The 20,014-nt window shown below is 45.7% G+C and overlaps 1 protein-coding gene across 2 annotated transcripts in view; it reads right to left on the reverse strand.

Moving 5' to 3' along the window:
• XPO6 (exportin 6) overlaps positions 1-20,014 on the reverse strand; it is an 824,334-nt gene that overhangs the window by 123,385 nt on the left and 680,935 nt on the right. For both annotated transcript variants that reach the window (XM_086941189.1, XM_086941190.1), the window contains exons 20-21: positions 12,385-12,556; positions 5,745-5,906 (exon numbers count right to left, since the gene is read on the reverse strand). In XM_086941189.1, the coding sequence (XP_086797315.1) occupies positions 5,745-5,906; positions 12,385-12,556 (334 nt within the window). The remainder of the gene's footprint in view (positions 1-5,744; positions 5,907-12,384; positions 12,557-20,014) is intronic.

The raw sequence follows: 20,014 nt of genomic DNA on the forward strand, positions 1-20,014 counted from the left end.
CCAGTCACCCTCTTAAATGGGGTGTACCGCAGGGCACCTCACTGAGCCCTCTTCTATTTAATGTTTATTTTTCTCCCCTGGCTGAGCTAATTTCCCTGACAGGGATAAAGATGACATCTTATGCAGATGACATCCAGCTCCTCTTTTCTTATGATGACCCTAACTGAGGCTGAACGCAGGAAAGACCGAGGTTCTTTTTTTTTCATCAATCCTCTCCTTTGGTATTGAACCTCTGGTGGCCGGTAGATCTGAGCCCTGCTCCCCTTCCTAAGGAATCAGTTAGAAACCTAGGTGTCAGATGGGACACGTGTCTTTCCTTTCATAGTCAGGTTCACTCAGTTTCTGCTGCCTGTTTCTCAAACATCAGGATGATCAAAAAATGTATCCACTACTTACCCAGTGACACCAGGAAAACAATTGTTCAGGCCCTAATCACATCCCACTTGGATTATGCTAATGGTTTATACCTAGGATTACCCACGGGCCTGTGCCATAGATTGCAAATTGTCCAAAACGCAGCTGTTCGTCTAGTATGTGGCGTTTCCCTTCGTGAACATATTACACCTCATCGGCGTAAGCTGCATTAGCTGCCAGGCCATAAAAAGGCAGAGTTTAAAGCACTGACTGTAATATTCGAAATCTTCGTTCTAATTCCAAACTATTACTGGTCACTCCCAGATTTAAAAAAGTACGCTCTGGGGGCAGAACTTTTCAAGCGTGCGTTTCTTCTCAGTGGAACAAATTTCCGATCTCCCTTCGCAGGATTCAAGAAGAACTGCTGTTCCGTAAAGCGCTCAAAACTTTTCTCTTCTGCTAATCGCTCCCTCTGACAAGATCTAGAATTCTGAGCAAAAGCGCCGGGACACCCCGTTGGGGTAGCTGCGCGCTATACAAAATACACAAATATAAGGTGGGCTCAATGGACATGCACACACAGGCCAAAAACGGAGCAGAATAACAAACACACCACATGAACCGGAGGGAGATGGGGTTACCTGAAATGTGATATCAGTGTGGGGAAAGGCTCTGCTGTGATAATGAACGTGCATATATGTACAACAAACAGATTGTGATACATGCACGAAGACTGTCCATCATAAGCGCAATAGTGTGTTTTCACTGAAATAAAATATTTAAAAAGAAATGTTTGCAACAGTTATTTTTATGTGAAATGTTTCAGGTAAAGGATCTTCTCAGAATATCCAATTTGTTGAGGGTAAGAAAAAAATGATGTCTGGGAAATTGCTATTGCAAATCGTTTTACAAAGGTCTGCCAGAAATGTTGCTACAGAAATACATATTCCTGAAGAATAGACGTACATAGCTGTGTACTTTTTCTTCTGCACAGTTCACAAATAAGTTTTGAAAGATCAGCATTTGAAAGATTACCGGCTGAAAATACAAAATGTAATAAAAAGGGCTTAAAAAAGAACAGTTAATAATGGTTAGAAAAATTATATTTCTAGCTAGAAGCTAGTCATTTAAGACAGGAAGTCGTTAGGGTCCTGCTCATGATTCTTTATAATTAATTCTCATCACCTTACACTAATCACAATCTCTGCCTTCGAAGACACAGTTGGCGCCTTCCTATTTATTTATTTTAGTTTCTTATATAGCGCCGGAATCAACCCCAAGAGGTATCTCCGCGCTTTTAAGATCTTCCAGGATGCCAGATCAAACCATAGTCATAGGAGCCCTAGATCTTACACAGCCGGAAACAAATGAGTTTTCAAGGATTTCTTAAAGGCATGTAGATTGGTGATTTGTCTTAAGGTTAGGGGCAGAGCGTTCCAGAGAGTGGGGCCCTTATAAGACAATGCACGACCTCCTTGGTTTGCCTTATTAATCAGTGGAATCTGCAGCAATAATAAATTGCTAGATCGCAAGGAGCGGGTCGGAATATAAGGCTGAAATAATTCAGCCAGATATTTAGGGCCAGATCCACAGAGGCATCTGTGAATTACACAACAGACTTTAAACTCAATTCTCTGGCGGATGGGCAGCCAGTGGAGCTTATACAGAAAAGGGTGGGACAGGGACCTATTAGGAGCGTCAAGGACTAATCTGGCCGCCGTATTCTGGACCACCTGCAAAAGGCTCAATTGCTCCTCGTTGGCTGAGAGGAGCAGTCCATTGCAGTAGTCCAATCTACTGACGACCAATGTCTGAACCATTGTTTTCCTATAGCAATCATCCAGGAACACACGCCTCAGGAGCCCAATGGTCCTGAAGCAGGTTCCCGCCACCGGATTCACATGTTCCTTTAGTAATAATGCTTGGTCAAGCCGCACTCCCAGATTTTTCACTATCTGCTTAGGGCAGGGAGCAGCTCCTAAATCCGTGGGCCACCACTCAGGCGACCATAGGAGGGGGACTTCTCCAAAAAGTACGACCTCCGTCTTGCTCACATTACATTGTAAGCAATTGGAGGTCATCCAGTCAGATACTGCTCTCATACCGGTGGCAAATGCATGTTTGATTGCCGGTGTCATGGTATAGAAGGGAAACAAAAGCTGGGTATCGTCAGCATACGATACTGGGGTGAACCCATATTCTCTTACAATATCCGCCAAGGGGGCCACATACACATTAAAAAGTGTGGGGCTTAGGCATGAGCCCTGAGGGACCCCCTTAGTGAGCTCCCTAGAGATCGAATAATGGGAGCCCAACTTGACGGTTTGTGATCGTCCCAAGAGAAAGCTTTCCAGCCAGGCCAGAGCCGAGCCGCCTATTCCCACCTTCTGCAGACGACCGAGAAGAATATCATGTGAAACCGTATCGAAGGCAGCGGATAAATCCAACAGCACCAAGATCATGGAACCTCCTCTATCCTGTGCCATCCTGATGGGATGGTATTGGTCACGGAGAGGAGGGCCAACTCGGTGCTGTGGTTAGGTCTGAACCCAGATGGAGAGTGGTCCAGACCACCCGCTGCCTCGATGAACTTAGATAGATAGGTATTCACATGTTTCTCGGTCATCTTACTGATGTAAGGAAGGAGGGAAATGGGAGGGAGGTTGGAAAGGTCCGACCATGGCAAGGCTGCATTCTTTCGAATAGGGTTCACCACCGCTCTTTTCCATTCACCTGGCACATGCCCATCTCTAAGGAGAGATTGATCACTGTTTGAATTCCAGGTAGGAGCAGGTTTCCTAATGAGCCCATCATCTTTGCTGGCAAGATGTCTGAAGGAGACCCTGTTTTAATTAGACCAACCAGAGAGGTGACTTCAGAGAGAGTAATCTCCGGAAATTTGATAAGTGAGATATTGGCGCACACAGGAGACATAAGAGGAATAGAAGGAATAGGTGATGTCAGGGAGGAGCTGATGATATTACTCCCAACAGTCTGTCTGCTTGATCTTCTCATATATAAGCTCTATTTTATTCTCGAAGAATAGTGATATTTCATCGCACAGGGTTTGAGAGAACTCGCCAGGACTCTCGCAGGCCACAGGTTTTATAAAGGACTGTAGAATCTTATAGAGCTCTCTAGGAGTATTGCCTGCTTCCTCCAGCTGTAATGCAAGACAGCTCCGTCTGGCCATCTTTAAGTTTTTATGATAAGAGGCCAGGGCATCAGTATACTCTTTCTTATTCGTATCCCTGTGTGATTTCCTCCAAGCTTTTTTGAGCTTTCTGCACTTCTGCTTCTCTCCTCTAAGTTCTTCAGTATACCATATCTCTTGTTTGGTTACTGAATGCTGTTTACAAAGCTTCAGTGGCGCCAATAGGTCTACCGCTTCTAAAAGAGCTGCGTTGTACTTGGCTAAGCCGGACTCAACATCATCTATCTCTGTAAAGATGGGTTCCTTCCATACCCTCTGAAGTTCGTCCAGTGTTACCTTGCGCCAGGATCTTCGCAAAGCAGCAGGAAGAGACTTCTGATGTGGAGGGGCAATGCCACAGAAGAAGAATTCCACCATATAGTGGTCAGTCCAACACACTTGAGATGTTGACCAATATTTAATTTTCAAGCAGTTAGTAAAAATTAGGTCCAGAGCATGTCCACCAATATGTGTGGGATCATTATTTTGGATCTCTAGCCCTAATATTGCAAGATCAGAGAGTAATAATGCAGTATCGGGATGGTTAGGAAGATCCGCATGAATATTAAATTCTCCAAGGAGAATAAAATCTTCTTTGGCTTTTAGGTAAGGAGCCAGAAATTCCACTAGGGAAATAGAAAAGCCCGCACTTGACCCTGGGGGGCGATACACTAGTGCCCCAGTCCTGTGAATTTTAGGAGTGAAAATAATCTTAAAAACCATACCTTCCATCATAGGACAACTCCTTTGTTCTAACAGGGAGATCTTCAAGCCCTCCTCTTTATACACAATAGCAATACCTCCCCCAGTTTTGACAGGACAATCGAGTTTAAGTATCTTATATCCCTTAGGAACCCCCAACGTGATAGCAGGAACTTTGTGGGGCTTTAGCCAAGTTTCTGTAAGGAAACAGATATCTGGATTCACAGTATTGACCAGATCCCAAAAAGCAAGATGGTGCTTTGGTAGGGAGCGAATGTTTAAGAGAAAGCTCTTTAGACTGTTCACAGGCACAGTCTCCTCGATGTTAGAACTAGAGGAAAGGTTGTGGGGAGAGATCGGAGGACAGGGTCTAATAGGTGGCTTGTTTCCCTCAATGATACTACCAGTATCTAAAGTAGCCTGGAAGCAGCAATGTAAACATGAGAAAGGACCTTCAGGGCATAGGGAAGAGTGCACAGCACAACCTACCAGAGGGACTGGCTGCAGATCTTTAAGCGCCTGGGAGGAATACCTAATGCTATGGCTCATAGTGGCGTTGTGTCCTTAGAGACAGAGCCCATGGCCCCTGGTCCCGTTCAGTCACGGACGGGCACAGACGGGCTTCTCTCTGGCTTGTCTCAGGCGCGTCCTCAGGCGCGCGACCGCTGCGCGCTCAGGGTGACGAGAGGGCTAAGTAGCCCCTCCTTGTGGGAGACTAGACCGCTACTGGATTGACCTAGTGGAAGTGTGGTAATTGTCAGGCTCTTACCTGTCCGCCCTCCGCCCTATGAGCACCTATGTGCTCTGGTTCAAATCACTAACACATTTCTAATGCCAAAATAAAGAATTTATGTAACATTTAGGAGCAGACCACTACTAAGCATGGGACAGCTTAACTCAGTTGGTTTGGCAAGATATCTTTAGGACGTGAAACTCAGTCTTTCATAATGCAGGAGCAAACAAGCTCAAAGGAGTGTGAATCACTTATGAGCAGTTTGGTGGTTTCTCATTGCTTTTCACTTTGTTTAAAGACCTATTTTCTTTGGCCTAAAGAAGTGGATGGAATAAAAAGAAAACAAGAAGATACAGAGTCTCTATCGTGTTTTGACATTACTTGAGTGTTTCATACTGTTATTTGACTTGAATTGCGTGTGCTTCGAATAGTGTAAATTGTTCATTTTCAATCTTGAATTGATGGTTGGGTAAGCCGAGTCTATCTCCCCATTCTGAACGTCGGCAAAAAACGAATCATTTTGAACTGACTAATATCTGTTGTAATTTCTATGTGAGCGCCTGAACCCCTTGCACCCAGCTCAGTAGACAAGGCTATGTTCAAGATTTACTGTTACAGCACAGTTTAAATTTTGTGCCTGCAGGCTACTCTGTACAACATCATCCAGTAAAGTTCATTAAAATAATTATAATAAAACTCAAATTGTTCACTTCACAGGCTTATTAGCCTCTCCAGGCACCACATTTGCCACAAAAATCTCACCTGCATGATGGCATTGAACTGTGTTTCGTTCTCCACCTGCTCCTCCGCTGCTCCACGCTGCACACTGGCCAGAACACTGGACTTGAAGAAATAGCGCCAGTTGTGGTGGGAAATCTGGAAAAGGAGGTCAAACAGCTCTGCTTTCACATCCGGGGCAGGACGCTGAAGAAAATAAAATACATGGCATACAGTTAAGAACAGCCTACCGTATTTTCCGGCGTATAGGACAACCCGGCGTATAAGACGACCCCCTACTTTCATTGACAGACTGTAGGTTTAATGCTATATTCGCCGTATAAGACGACCCCCACTTCCTAACGTCCTACAGTCCCCTTTCTATCTCCATGGACTGAGATCATGTGGTACTGACGCTCCTCTCCTTCCGATGAGCGTAAGAATTACGGAAGGAGAGAGAGATCAGCACACGTGGAGGAGCGCCTCGTCTGCCTGGGGGATGTGCAGCTGCAGTCTAGGTAGGGCTCACGGCGCCATTTGTTCATTTGTTTTAGTTTAAAAGTTGGGGGGATGTGCAGCTGCAGTCTAGGTAGGGCTCACGGCGCCATTTGTTTTACCGTACTTTAAACCTTGCGCAGCGTTTGAGTTGCCTCTGGCTGGCGACGGGCTGTAACTGTACAAGTACGGTACCAGTAATTTATTTTCAAGACCGCCGACGGGCTGATATTGTGTTGTTGCACAGTGCAACCATCGCCTACGTTCTTTGTTGTTGTGCTGGAGTTCCCTAAGCGCCACCATTTTCAACTGAGGAGCGGTCTGACACCTTCGGGTGAAGTCCGCGCTATGTGAAATAAACCGCCAATTTTTGTATCCGGCGTATAAGACGACCCCCCAGAAAATTTTAAGGGGTTAAAAGGTCGTCTTATACGCCGGAAAATACGGTACATTGACAACAGGGAGTAAATAAAGTTGCTGAGTGAACTGATGGGCAGAGCGCAGTCAAGACCTTGCACGCTAATGTTTTAATTTAAAAAATAAATAAATAAAAAGATCTGGAAGGTTCATTTGGGGAGTATCTGATGAGCTTCAAGATGATGAGATCATCCTGCACGGGGGAGGGCTCGACAAATTAAAACCAATATTATTGCATTAGGATGAAGTTAGGTAAGTGTAGGAAGCTGGCTATGTATATACTATACCAAAGTTAGGTATAGTATGCACAGAGTCCAGTGGAACCCAAAAGGTAGGCAGAGGTAAAAGTAGATAGAACCTTACTCTCTATTTGGGGTAGTGTGGTCTAGCAGTAAGGCTTTATCAGAGGACAATGTTAAGCTTTTGTTGTACACACTCAGTCAGCAAATAAATCCACACACTTAAAGACTGAGCTTCAGACCAATTGTTTTCGTATAAAAAATATTTTTAGTTATTTTATTTCCTAGAACCAAGCAAGCCTGTCACAGGTAAGTGATAAATACTTTGCAGTAAATATACAGTTGTAATACAGTTTGGATTGTAATTGCATATGCACTTTGTTTTGACTTACAGGCTTGTTACTGAGAAATGCAATGCTTTGTAAATACAGCACATATACTTTAAATAGGACTTTTAGTAAAATCACAGGTAAGTTACTTTTGAGATTACTTTTCTTACACAGTGCAGTATGCCTGGATACTGCATTGGGACATTTCCTGTAAACAGGTAAGTAAACACTTTTTTGTTAGTTAGTACAATTTTAAAGAATTTCTCTAGGTTTGCCAACTACACACTTAGAAACTTTTCACAGAAAAACAGCCAATGTTATCCTATGGAGGACAATAGTAGTGCAGACAGTTTAAAGTTAAGTACTTTGTTGTGGCAGTTGGTGTTCTGGGGTTAAACACAGGGGTCCCCTAGGGTCAAGGATGCACTCTTGTTACTCCCTCAGTGACGCTAAGGAGGCAGAGTGTTGAGGCCCAATGTTATCCAATGGGGAATAGGGGGTCTCGGTTGGTGGCTGCTGGCGAGCAGGCCACAAGGTAGTGGGAGCCAAACTCCTGGTGTTAGGCTCAGGGCAAAGGGGGATCTGGTTTATCACACAAAGTGCACCCGCAGCAGCGCAGAGGAGGCTGTGTGCAGGGTGCTGTTTTGGCGTCGGGCGCCCTGTTGTTTTCAATGGGGATTTTCGTTTTTGGTTTTTAGCTGCTGGCTCCGTCAAGGTAGACTTCCGGGAGGAGCCAACAGCTGAGCAGGTAAGTTGGAGGGCTCGGGGACATAGGTGCACCTCGGGTTGTTTTCTTAAGGGCACAGGATGCAGGGGTGTCTTGAGGTTGGATTTCACCTTAATGGGCTACTTGCGGTTGAAAGGGTCGCCATGCAGAGGGTGCAGGTGATGTCAGAGTGTCCTGGAGGGGTCAACTCCCGGTGGACTCGGACTCTGGAGTGCTGGGGGACCTTGCTGGGGCCATTTGGCCACTCGACTTTGGGCCGTAGGCGGCGGGTGCAGTGGTGGTTCCAGTCGTCGGGTTTCATTTTCCTCAACAGGCTCCGAGTCTTTCTTTGGTGTTACTTCTGAACAGAGCTGCTGTACACAAGAGATCCGGTCTTTGTTGAAGGCAGTCACTCCTTCCAGGGGTTCTGGAGGTCGCTGATTGAAGGACAAGACTATTTTTGGCACAGTAACTCTGGAAACTGCAGATGGGCTGGTAGGGATGGGGCAAAGTCAGTTGTTCTCTGCAGTTTCCTCTGCTGGGCGTCTTCTTTCGTCCTTTTTCTTCTTAGGTTGCGGGAATTTGAGTTCTTGGTTCAGGGCTGTCCCCTAAATACTGTATTAAGGGGGCGATTTAGTGGTCCGGAGGTCAGTAGCCAATAGGCTACTGACCTTAGGGTGACTACACCCTTGGTGTGCTCAAACCACGTGGGGGAGTGAGCACAATCCCTAATCCTGATTGGGGAGTGCCTACCATCTGCAAGATGGCGGGCACTGAAGAGTGGACTTCACTTCGCCTCCCCCACTTGAGGGGTGGTGTTGGCAGAAGTGGGCACACCTTCTGTACTGGCTGGCTAATTTTTGCCGCCTGTCTTCCCGCCAAAAAGGAGGAGAGACAGGAAGGGGGCCTGCTCCTCACAGTAGGAGAGGCTGGGCGACGCATTATAAAGGCTGCCAGGCCTTTGAAGCCCCCCTGCCACAGATGGTTCTTCCTGACCTGGGCGAGGTGTGAAAACCTCCGCCCAGATAAGGCTTTGTTTCTTGGGTCAGGGAGTGAAGGCTCCGACCCTAGGGGTCCAGAAACATGTCTTGTGGTGAAAGGCTGGTGTGTACCAGTCAGGGAACCCACCAGAGGCTGGTCGTTTTTCAGGGGGCATCTCTAAGATGTCCTTGGAGTGCATTTTTCATTAAATCCCACACTGGCATCAGTGTGGGTTTAAGGTGCTGAGAAGTTTCATACCAAACTTCTCAGTTTTCATTGTAGCCATTATGGTGCTGTGGAGTTCGGAATGACAGACTCCCAGTACAATATACTCTTAATGGCAGCACTGCACTTACAATGTCCAAGAATGGTCTTAGACACTGTAGGGGTACAGGGCTCATGCACCTGTACCCTCACCACTGGTATAGGGCACCCAGCTAGATTGGTGACTGAACTATGCCAAGGCAGAGGTATGTAGGCATGGCACACAGGGTTGGTTGCCATGTTGACTCTTCACTTTGTTTTGCACCAAAACACGCAGCCTGCAAAAGCAGTGTGTGTGTGTAAAGGTACAGGGCCTCTAAGGGTGGCAGAATAAGTGCAGCAGCCCATATAGGTCTTCCCTAGTCACAGTGCCCTGGATACCAGGGGCTGACCTGTGGCCAGAGATGCCAATTGGGTTTGGGTACAGTTTTTGGGGAAAGAACACAGGCCATGGGAACCTGATTGGCAGGGACCCAAGGCACATCAAGTCAAAAGTGCATCAGTAGTCGGGCAAAAAGTGTGAGTGTGTGTGGGTGGGAGGGGGTGTTACTGTACAGAAACCCAGCTTCTCACTGTAAGCAATTAGAAAGAATCACAGTGAACGGCTCTTCTCCGTAAGGGTGTTGGGAAGACCAAGGATTTGTATGGTATCCAGCATTTGCTGTATGAGTAGTTAGGAATACACGCACTGATCATGAAATTAATCAGAGAAGGATTTAAACTGAAGTCCTGAGAGCAGGATGCAAATTCTTACAGGTTGATTAAACCTTTGACAGTCAACCATTGTACTAATAATACTGTACCCCTGTTAAAGTTCTGTCACAACTTCCTACTGCACTCTCAAACGTGGATAGATTTTTAAAGTAGCTCAGGACTGAGTAGCATCAAAGTATAGATCAATTACTACACCTGAACTGCACTTACCACTCAGATTTCACTCCAGGAGCCGTTTTATATTAAGTACCCATAAACCTAGTGTTGTCTTTTTTCCAAATAGTAAAACTGAGATAATAGAAACCCTTGCTTCGGGTCTTGGATATTCCCTTGGACGAGTTAATGAAATTGAGCTGCAGGAGATTCTTAACTTCTAGACAATGGAGCTGGAACCATTTTCAGTGTGTTAAAATCATGATTTTAAAACCAATTGTCAAAAATGCAATTTCTGTTCTCCACTTAGTATGGCTCGATACAGAGCATGTTTGCTGGCTGAAAAGGGAAACTGGCATAACCTAATCATGGTGAGGGATTGGTGCCCACCTCCCTCCCCAATCCCCACCATAATCACTTCTACACGTGCTAGCTGTCAGATTCCAGAGAGGCTCTTACACCCTCACACCCAACAAAAGGAGGAAGAAAATACAGTAAATATATCTCTCATAGTTTTATTTTCTTACAAATAATTTCTTGCAAATATCGGAAGGCACATTTTCCTATTATTGAAGAGTGGACCTGTGGGCTAGGTTGTGTTAATCACGCTAATTCTGTGCCCACTTCCTAATTTGAGAAACAGCTCTCATGATTAACATATTCAAGTAAAGGACGTTTGAAAGGGGAATCTCCAGCGCTTGGCTCAGAGGTATCAGCATGAGATCACAAACTGTATGATTGTGTAGAAATGTATCTATTTTCTTGCACTTCCAATTGTAAAGATGCAATATAAAAATATGTTTACTGTAAAAATAATCAATACAGTGACTGCCAATTAATGCTCTAATTGCATGGTGCTTTCCTAACCTACTCATCACATTCTGGATTTTGTAATCTGATATCAGTAATAAAAGCAACTGTCTATGTACAAACCAGAAAAACACTGAATTTTTTTTTGTTTACAGTGCAGCCAGTAAAAACTGATGACCACTACTTTTTATACGTTTTGAAAATATTGGGGGAAAAATGGAATTCACAACCAACAACATAAAAAAAAACAGAATTATCTTCCAGAACAATGAGAAAACACTATGAAATAAATGCATAGTTAGCCCCCAATATTTGCCTGGTTTTGATGTGGTTTCAATTGTGGTACACAGGGTCCCTGCCAACCTGGTCCCCTGTGCTAGTGCTTCTTCAATAAATACCAATCCCCAATTGGTACTTCTATCCCAATTTAAGTCCCTAGTAAATGGTACGTGCTGGGTACCTAGGGCCTAAGAGCTGATAAAGAGGGTCCCCTGGGACCCCCCCCTCACTGGGAACCATGCCGCTGCCCTCGCAGCTTGGATGTCCCTGTGAGGGAGAAAATGACAGTCGACATGGCACCCTGCCTGTGTGCTATGCCAACTAGCACTGCCTAAGGTATAGGTAAGCCACCCCTCTAGCATGCGTTACAGCTCTAAGGTAGTGTGCACAATACCACAGGTGTGGGCATATCTGCAATATTTAATTCTATTCTTGTATTGTAAGTGCCAGGGCAGTCAGAGAGTACATGGGCAGGAAACTCAATAACTTTAGTTCCCCAGCACCATGATGGCTTCCCTGAACCAAACAGCTCCTCTTAATAAATCCACACGGATGCCAGTGAGGGATTTATTGCAACTTGTACTCAGGAGGCATGTCAGAGGGGCCCCCTGAAAACCTACCAACCCTGGTGTGGTCAAAGACTGGGTTTAGGCAGCCTGCCACCACCAGACATAGGAAACAGGCACACAGTATGCTTCATTTCATTATAGCTATGTACTCAACATAACTCACTAATAATGGGGAGACTTGATGCCCCAACCACAGTTTGACTCCAGTTCCTAGTTACTTGTCAATCATGGGGAAAGAGTTCTTCTTAATACATAACTTGATGAACGTAGCCTCTCAACTCTTGTATACTCATTACAATGGCTCTTCTATTTTTCGGTCCTTCATGCTTCTCGTGAGGCAGATTCAGTAAGTAGACTTCCATGAACATGTATTTAATGTACAATCTAATAATTCTTAATTTTATAACCGGGAACGCCTTCTGTATTCTTATTACCCCAATCTACAGAAATTCTTGGTTTTTTTGTACCCTGGTTACAGGTTTGGGATTATAAATAAACATGTAAGTTATACTGCATCACAATGATTTCCCATCCGAGTTTAAAACCTTTGCCTAATCAGGGGTATCACTCTCGCTCTCTCATCTTAACTCTCTGCTGTGTACTGTATTAAGGGATGGCCATTTAATCACATTTCATCTTCCACCTCCAATGCATATCCTGCTGATTGCACACATTTTCACCCACTTCCTACACCTCTCACTTGCTCTGTAGCTCTCAGATTCTCTGTACCTCAGCAATGATGGGATAGACCTGCTCCATGCACAGAGAGATGATGCTTGGAAGAAAGGGTTTGAAGGACTGTCCTGGTTCCTGCACCACCACCTTCAGGATCTTCAGGAACTTCTCGACCACTCGACACCCAGCACTACCCTCATGGAGGATACTTTCTGCCAACTGCTCCCTACATAAAGAAGAGTGGGCAAAAAGTAAGATTGCAAAGGTTAACAAAAGAGCTTTAGTGAAGCAAGTAAAACTGAAAGGATAGGAAGTGGAAAGCAATGAGTTATGACACCAGAGGCTTTAGTCTAATCTAAGATACTAACATAGTTGACTCCAGGTTCACAATTATAGGCTTATTTTACACTTAGCTTCACTTATGTGAATGATTGCATTTTTATAGATGATTCAATTTCTGAAAAGGTCTGAAAAGCATGAGTTTCTTTTTAATGAAGCCAGATGGAATTGAAAGATTGCAATACAAAACATATTGGATTAAAACCCTTCTTTAGACCCATTCTAATTACACTGCTGAAAGCAGGAAATTGTGAATGTAGGTGCTTCATACAATTCCTCAATTGTGTTTCCTTTACAGCAGAGATTGCATTCTGCTTCGCCATCAATTCTCCTGAGCAAAGAAAATGGGCATGTGGCTTCTCTAGGAATCAAATCTGGTAGTATGACACAACTACGCATGCCTAAACCACGTGTTTCTTAACGCGGTTTGAAAAACAAATGTGTCTTAACCACGCATTCCTTTAACGCGTAAGTCTTTACAACGACATGCCTTAGGGAAAGTGTTGGACTTTGGAACAGTATAATTTACTATCCCAACTCCAATCCATACAACAGTAGAGAAAGTGTTGGACTTTAAAGTCCAACAACACTTTACCTAAGGCATGTTGTTGTAACGACATGCGTGGTAAAGGAATGCGCGTTTAAGACTGATTCGTTGTTCTGAATGCGTTGCAAAGGCATCGCGTGGTTCGGCCAACGTCTTTAGTTGCTGTTTCCCAATAAATCTATCGGACACGTGATCTATTTCGATAAGGCTCAAGTTCCACTCAGATTAACAAACACAAGGTGAATGCACCTCAAACCTTATAGGTGGCAGTCAAGAATTTTAGTTGGAGGGGGCACCAACTGAATCCATAGACTTACTAGTTGAGACTGGAGACAATGAATACTTGGATAGGATCAAACTGTTGTATCAAATAACTAAGTAAGAAAAAATATGTAATTTTCAAATCAAAACAGCTCCAGCAACCTCTACTTCAGGCCAGAGGTGCAGACGAATACCCAATGTGTCTATGTGGCTGGGAATGGGCAGATATGAAGGCATGGTTTCCAAACAGAAAAACCAAATGGTTATTTACCATTAGGAGCAGTTTTGCAGCCTGAAGAGTTTTCTGGATTCACATGCTGTGCATCTATTCGGCCATCTAGTGGTTTGGTCTAGAATCATCTCTTGTCCTTTACGTTCTCTTTTTGTAGTCAGTGTGGGTGTCATTGACCACCATTTGGTGGCAAGTCCATCCCTATGTGACGTTAGACAGGACCCCGAAAGTCCCAGTGGGCAGTCACCATCTTCAGATTCTTTTTTCCCCTCTCCTGGCATCTATTCTCTTTGGAACTTTCTTTGTTTTGAAGTGTAGTGGTGCTCAACTCACCTGTTTGCTTTTCTTCCATTTCTAGGGAGGCTGTTGGTTCACATGTGGACCCAGAAAACTCTTCAGGCTGCAAAACTACTCCTAATGGTAAGAAACCATTTTGTTTTGAAGTATGAATCCTTTTTGGATTCACATGGTGTGCATCTGAGTAAGTAGAGGTGTTCGTTTCCTTGGGAAGCATTGGGAGTAGAATGTGGATGAGTTGGAAAAGCTGTGTTGTAGTGATCTGTCCCAACTGCGCTTCCTTGTTTCTCTGAATGTCCACCACAGTATAGTTTAGTGTAGCTGTTTGGGGATGACAAAGCTGCCCATGGTTACATTTGCTAGGAACGCTAGGGTTGTGCCTTTCTTCCAGGTTGGGTGCACCCTGGGGTGTGTGGGTAAAGTTTCTCCTGCCTTTGTGTATCATGTTTGGATATTTTCCAGTATCCCTTGTGCAATCGTTCCCTTAGTTACCTGTGTACCTTTATTTGCTCCAGCAAAGGAGATGAAGAGTGGGTTCCCTTTCCGCCTTGCTTTAGTCTCTTGTAGGTAGTACACCAGTGCTCTTTGCATGTCCAAGGTCTGGAGCACCCTTTTGGCCTTGGAATCTTGAAAAAAGGCTGGTAGTTGGATGGTTTGGTTGAGATGGAATTGCAATACCTCCTTTGGTAGGAACTCTGGGTTTGTTTATAGGATGACCATGTCATTTTGGATTTGAAGGTAAGGTTACTAGATCGTGAGCGCTTGTAGCTGTCATCAGTTGAGTGAGTACTGTGTTTCGGTTCCACATAGATGTTTGTGCTGCTCTTGGCGCTGCAACTCTCTTTGATTCTTCCAGGAAATCTTTTCACTGCTGGTAGTGTGAAGAGACTGTTCACTCTTGTTCCTCTGGTGTATGCGACTATGGCGGCCAGGTGGATCTTTAGTGATGAGTAGGTCAGGCTTCTGTCCAAGTTAGTGTGTGAGGCTTTGTCCTTGCCTCTAGTTTTTCTCAGTCCCTGCACCAGTGACAGTATCTAATCCACTCGGCCGTGTAGCACTTCTTAGTGCTTGGTCTTCTAGCCTCATTCAGGATTTCCATTGTCCTGTTATGCAACTGTAGGTGTCCAAACTCTAGCTAGGTTGAATGTGGTTGGTTCTCGGTGAAACACTCCTACGTTTTGCATAGTTAACGGGTCCTGTATTGCTTTGATTGGTATGATTTTCCCTCTGGTCATCTCTAGTAAGTCCGAATACCATGTCTGTCTGGTCCAATGAGTGAGTAATAGAAATTGGGGCAAGGACACCATTTTAAAAATGGCAGACCGACCAGTCCGGGACAAAGGCAAGACAGACCAAATCCGAACATCCTTCCTTAGGGAAGCTAAGACAGGTTCCAAATTGCGCATCTACACTATTTGTCACATCAGAGGACACAAACACGCCCGTTTACAGTAACCCGCAATACTGATAGCCAACCAAAAGCCTGAAAGGGGGGGAGGGGGTTTGGGGGGGGGGGGGGGGGGAAGGTCCCGCCCGGAACACAGTAGATTTTGACTCATTAATGGAGGTTCTGTTTGGATTCAGCAGCTGTACGATTCAGGTAACGTGTATTTCTGGCAGTGACACTGAGAAATCGTAATATATGGAGTCTGTTGTAACACGCAGGATAAACCTGCCCAAAGTTAGTGCTGTGTAAAATTGCACAAATTGAATTGAGGATTCAGGCTGTCACCAAAATCTCTTTACGGAAGCACAAAGTATTGACCTTTGATGGCATAAATAAATACCAATCTAGTGGCTGAATTGTATAGCGTGAAACTAGAAAATCCAGTCTTGGCCAAATTGTGTGATCCTAGGCAAATACATTATTATACTAAGCTTCCTTTTTGTTAGTTATCACATGTTAGAATACCTCAATAAACAGATGAAAAAAAACATTTGAGAGCATCTTCAAAAACTTGAGTTCAGGAAAACACTGCACAAAAAACTTCTTGTGTTTCATTAAATAGCTTAGATTTATAATAAGAAACTAGGTCATGTATTCCGAATGAATGAGAAGCGACATGCCTCCTTGTTCATTTAAAGCAGGGGTACTCATAGTACGGCCCGCGGGCCAGTGGCGGCCCGGCAAGCCTTCCCTGGCGGCCCGCGGACCTTGCAGACAATTTACCCATGGTTAAAAAAAAAAAAAAATAAGAGTGTCTGCAAACAGTGCGTGCAAAGACTCTGCTGCTCTGTGGGGGCCGGGCATTCCAGTGATAGTCCGAGCGGAGCTGCAGGGGCGCCAAGAGGTGGAACAAGAAAAAAGCCTCATTAACATAGGAATGGTCTTTTAACGACCTGTGAAGTTCTCGGGTGCGGCTATGATGAAACCCGATTGACAGTTACAGCTGGGCACTGCAGGGCTTAAACCTAAAGCCCTTGGGCTGCCTACAAGGCTGATGCCGGAGTGCGTCACAAATGGGGTGGGGGTCTAGGTGTGTGAGACCCCTGAGGCCAGGGCTGGGACTTTGCTTAATTCTGCCGATCTCTGAAGTGCTCCGTCGAAATACTTTCAGCTTTCTAAGTGACTCAAATCGAGTTAAAAGTGAAATCGAAAATCATACTGCCATTGTGCGACGTTGTGACAAGAGTCTTTTCAGTTAATCATATACCCTTAACGGGGCATCCCTAATGCACTCTATCATCAGTGCGCGCGCTCTGCATTCTCAATGCCTTGTTGTAAAATTGCATAACAAGGCCTCCGTTTAATCCCGCCTGTGGGTGTCCCTGCTGATCCAGATCTCGTGTGACATCCCTGGGTAACAGGGGGTTAAAACAGAGGCCATTTGTGGCAGAGAGCCTCTCCAGCTCTTGCCTGAGCGCCACGACATCGAGTGATGTGCACTTTTCACAAGTGCATCTCTACGGTGACCCCGTTCCCCAGCAACAGCATCCCCACATGACCTGCCAGGTAATCTTGTACATGGCATCCGCGTGCAGCCAGGGAGGGAGGGAAAGGAGGGAGGTAGTTAAAGGGAGGCAGACAGAGGGAGAGCGAGGGAGGGAGGAAAAGGGAGACAGAGAGAGAAAGACAGAGAAAGGGAGACAGAGAAAGGGAGAGGGAGACGTACAGAGGGAGGGAGAAAGACGGAGACAGACAGAGGGAGGGAGCAAGACAGACAGATGGAGGGAGGAGGGAGTGGGAGGGTGACAGAGGGAGGAGGGTGACAGAGGGAGGAGGGTGACAGAGTGAGGAGGGAGGCAGAGAGGGAAAGAGAGAGAGGGAGAGGTAAGGAGAGAGAGAGACAGACTGAGTGAGAGAGGGAGACAGAGAAAGAGGGAAACAGAAAGAGAGAGAGGGGGATAGAGGGACTGAGACAGTCGGAGTGAGTGAGACAGGTAATCAGGGAGACAAAGAGAGGGGGAGTTAGAGGGAGTGAGACAGTCTGAGGGAGAGGGAACAGGTAGGGAGACAGACAGAGGGAGGGAGACCGACAGAGGGAGACAAACAGAGGGAGGGAGACAGATAGATGGAAACAGACAGAGGTTGACAGACAGACAGACAGACAGAATGAGGAGGGAAGCAGAGGGAGGAGAGGGACAGAGGAAGGGAGACAAAGAGAGGGAGACATAGAGAGCGAGAGGGAAGGAGACAGAGAAAGGTAGAGGGAGGAAGACAAAGAGGGGAGAGGGTGGTAGGGAGGGAGACAGAGAAAGGGAGAGGGAGGGTGACAGAGAAAGGGAGAGGACGACAGAGAAAGGGAGACGGAGGGTGACAGAGAAAGGGAGAGGAAGACAGAGAAAGGGAGACAGAGGGTGACAGAGAAAGGGAGAGGAAGACAGAGAAAGGGAGAGGAAGACAGAGAAAGGGAGACAGAGGGGGAGAGGGTAGGAGAGACAGAGAGAGAGAGAGGGAGACAGAGAGAGAGACAGAGAGAGACAGAGAGAGAGAGAGAGAGAGAGAGAGAGAGAGAGAGAGAGAGAGAGAGAGAGAGAGAGAGAGAGAGAGAGAGAGAGAGACAGTCAGAGTGAGTGAGACAGAGGGAATCAGGAAGAGAGAGACGGAGTGAGACAGTCTGAGTGAGAGGGAGGAAGAGGGAGAGGAAGAGAGAGGAAGAGAGAGGAGGGAGAGAGGGGGGAGAGAGAGAGAGAGGGAGAGAGGGAGAGAGAGGGAGAGAGGGAGAGAGGGAGGGGGAGAGAGGGAGGGGGAGAGAGAGGGAGAGGTAGGGAGAGAGAGGGAGAGGGAGAGAGGGAGAGAAGGAGGGGGAGGGGGAGAGGGAGAGGTATGTGTGTATGCGGGGTCTGGTGGCTCAGTGGATGAAGCCGTCCGCAGCAGGGACCTGTGTTCAACCTCATGGTCACATGTTTTTTTTGTTGCTCTAGCCCCGCCCCCTCCCCAATGCCCCCGCCCCCCACTGGTGCGGCCCTCGGACACAACCCACACTGTAAATTTGGCCCCCGAGAGAAAGTTTGTGAGTACCCATGATTTAAAGCATGGTCACCAGGGACTGAGTAGGAATGTTTCTCAGTTTATGTTAAAAAAAAATCCCACTATTAATATAACCTTTTCAAATAAACTGATGTGCTAAGTTGAAACTGTTCTGATGGTCAAAAATATACACTATCTTGAATCCAACTAATATTCTAGCAATGTTTGTTGTAAGATGTAGATGTCAAATATTTTTTAGAGCTCAGCTTGTGAACAGGATGTTAAAGCCAGAGTCAGCACTTGGTTCAGTTCTTCCTGTTAATTTGTTGGCCTTCCCACCTCTACCCACTCTCCACTTTGCTGTGGGATGCAAACAGTAGTTAATTTTGTCATAGATTTATATAAAAGAGTGCAATGCTCCCATGCATGATTAGTTCCTTGGTGCACATAGACTTGCCTGCGGTGCACAGAGATCACACACTGGCGCCCACAAAGGAAGAAATTTGAGGGAACATTGAAGTCTGACCGTTGCAACGTGAGTTTGATAAGCCTCCCACAGCGCCGCAGAGGACAGTATGGAATCAATGTTATGCGTAAAATACTCCTCGATGGAGCGCTCTATGTGCAAACTATATTCCAGATTTTATAAGTGCCAGGGAAGGCCAGGTGCTGATAACAACACAGAGCCGTAAGGCCACTGGGGAATGATCACAAAGCTCCCTAGACAGAAGAATTTTGTTACACACTATGAAAGTAGGACCGCAGAACAAAAAAAAATCAATTCGTGAAAAGGAGCTGTGGCTGGCAGAGAAGAATGTATAGCCCAGACAAATGGTGTGGAGTGCCCCCAATACACCAGTTAGACTAAAAGCAGATATAAAGGAAGACAAATTTGTTGTCCCAGCATCTGGTGGCATTCTATGCGGACTCCACAGAAGGGCTCATGACACCATTCCAATCAGCGACCAATGCTTTGATACACAGGGAACATACCCCCCCAGCCCCATCATCAGGTCTACAAAAGATGGACATTGGGTGGGGGGGGGCCATCAACACAAAGAAATGAGAGATTGGCCATATAATGTACCTGTTACTGCAAGGAATCTACCTTGTTGGTCCGCCCATGTCTTAGCATGCTGGAACGAGACAGTATCTTTGATCAGAACTCCTGAGCCCCTGGATCCCCTTCATAAACCCAGAGTGAAAGACAAGAGTGCAGCCAAAGCGAACCAGGCATGGGACCTTGTTACTGAGGAGATGGTCTCTTGGGGGAGCAGAACATGCACCCAACCCACCCAGCACGTTTCAGAACTGCCCCCATTTTAATCTTGTTGAGTAGGCCGTTCACATTCCATGGAACTACCTGAAAATGGTCCATTGGACCATTCAGTGGTGGATCACTCATGATCCAATAGGGTGGTAGTATTGACAGGTGTGTGTGGGAGACTGGCGTGTGGCAGGCATACAAAAGAAAAAGAAGAAAATACAAAAAAAGGATCAACAACAATCTAAGGAACATGCTACTTACCTGTATGCATCTGTTCTTGGCATGTAGAGCTGCAGAGTTGTACACCTTAGCATTAGACCGCCACCTGGT

This window comes from Lissotriton vulgaris, chromosome 10 (genome assembly GCF_964263255.1).
Source record: "Lissotriton vulgaris chromosome 10, aLisVul1.2, whole genome shotgun sequence".
Taxonomy (NCBI): Eukaryota; Metazoa; Chordata; class Amphibia; order Caudata; family Salamandridae; genus Lissotriton; species Lissotriton vulgaris.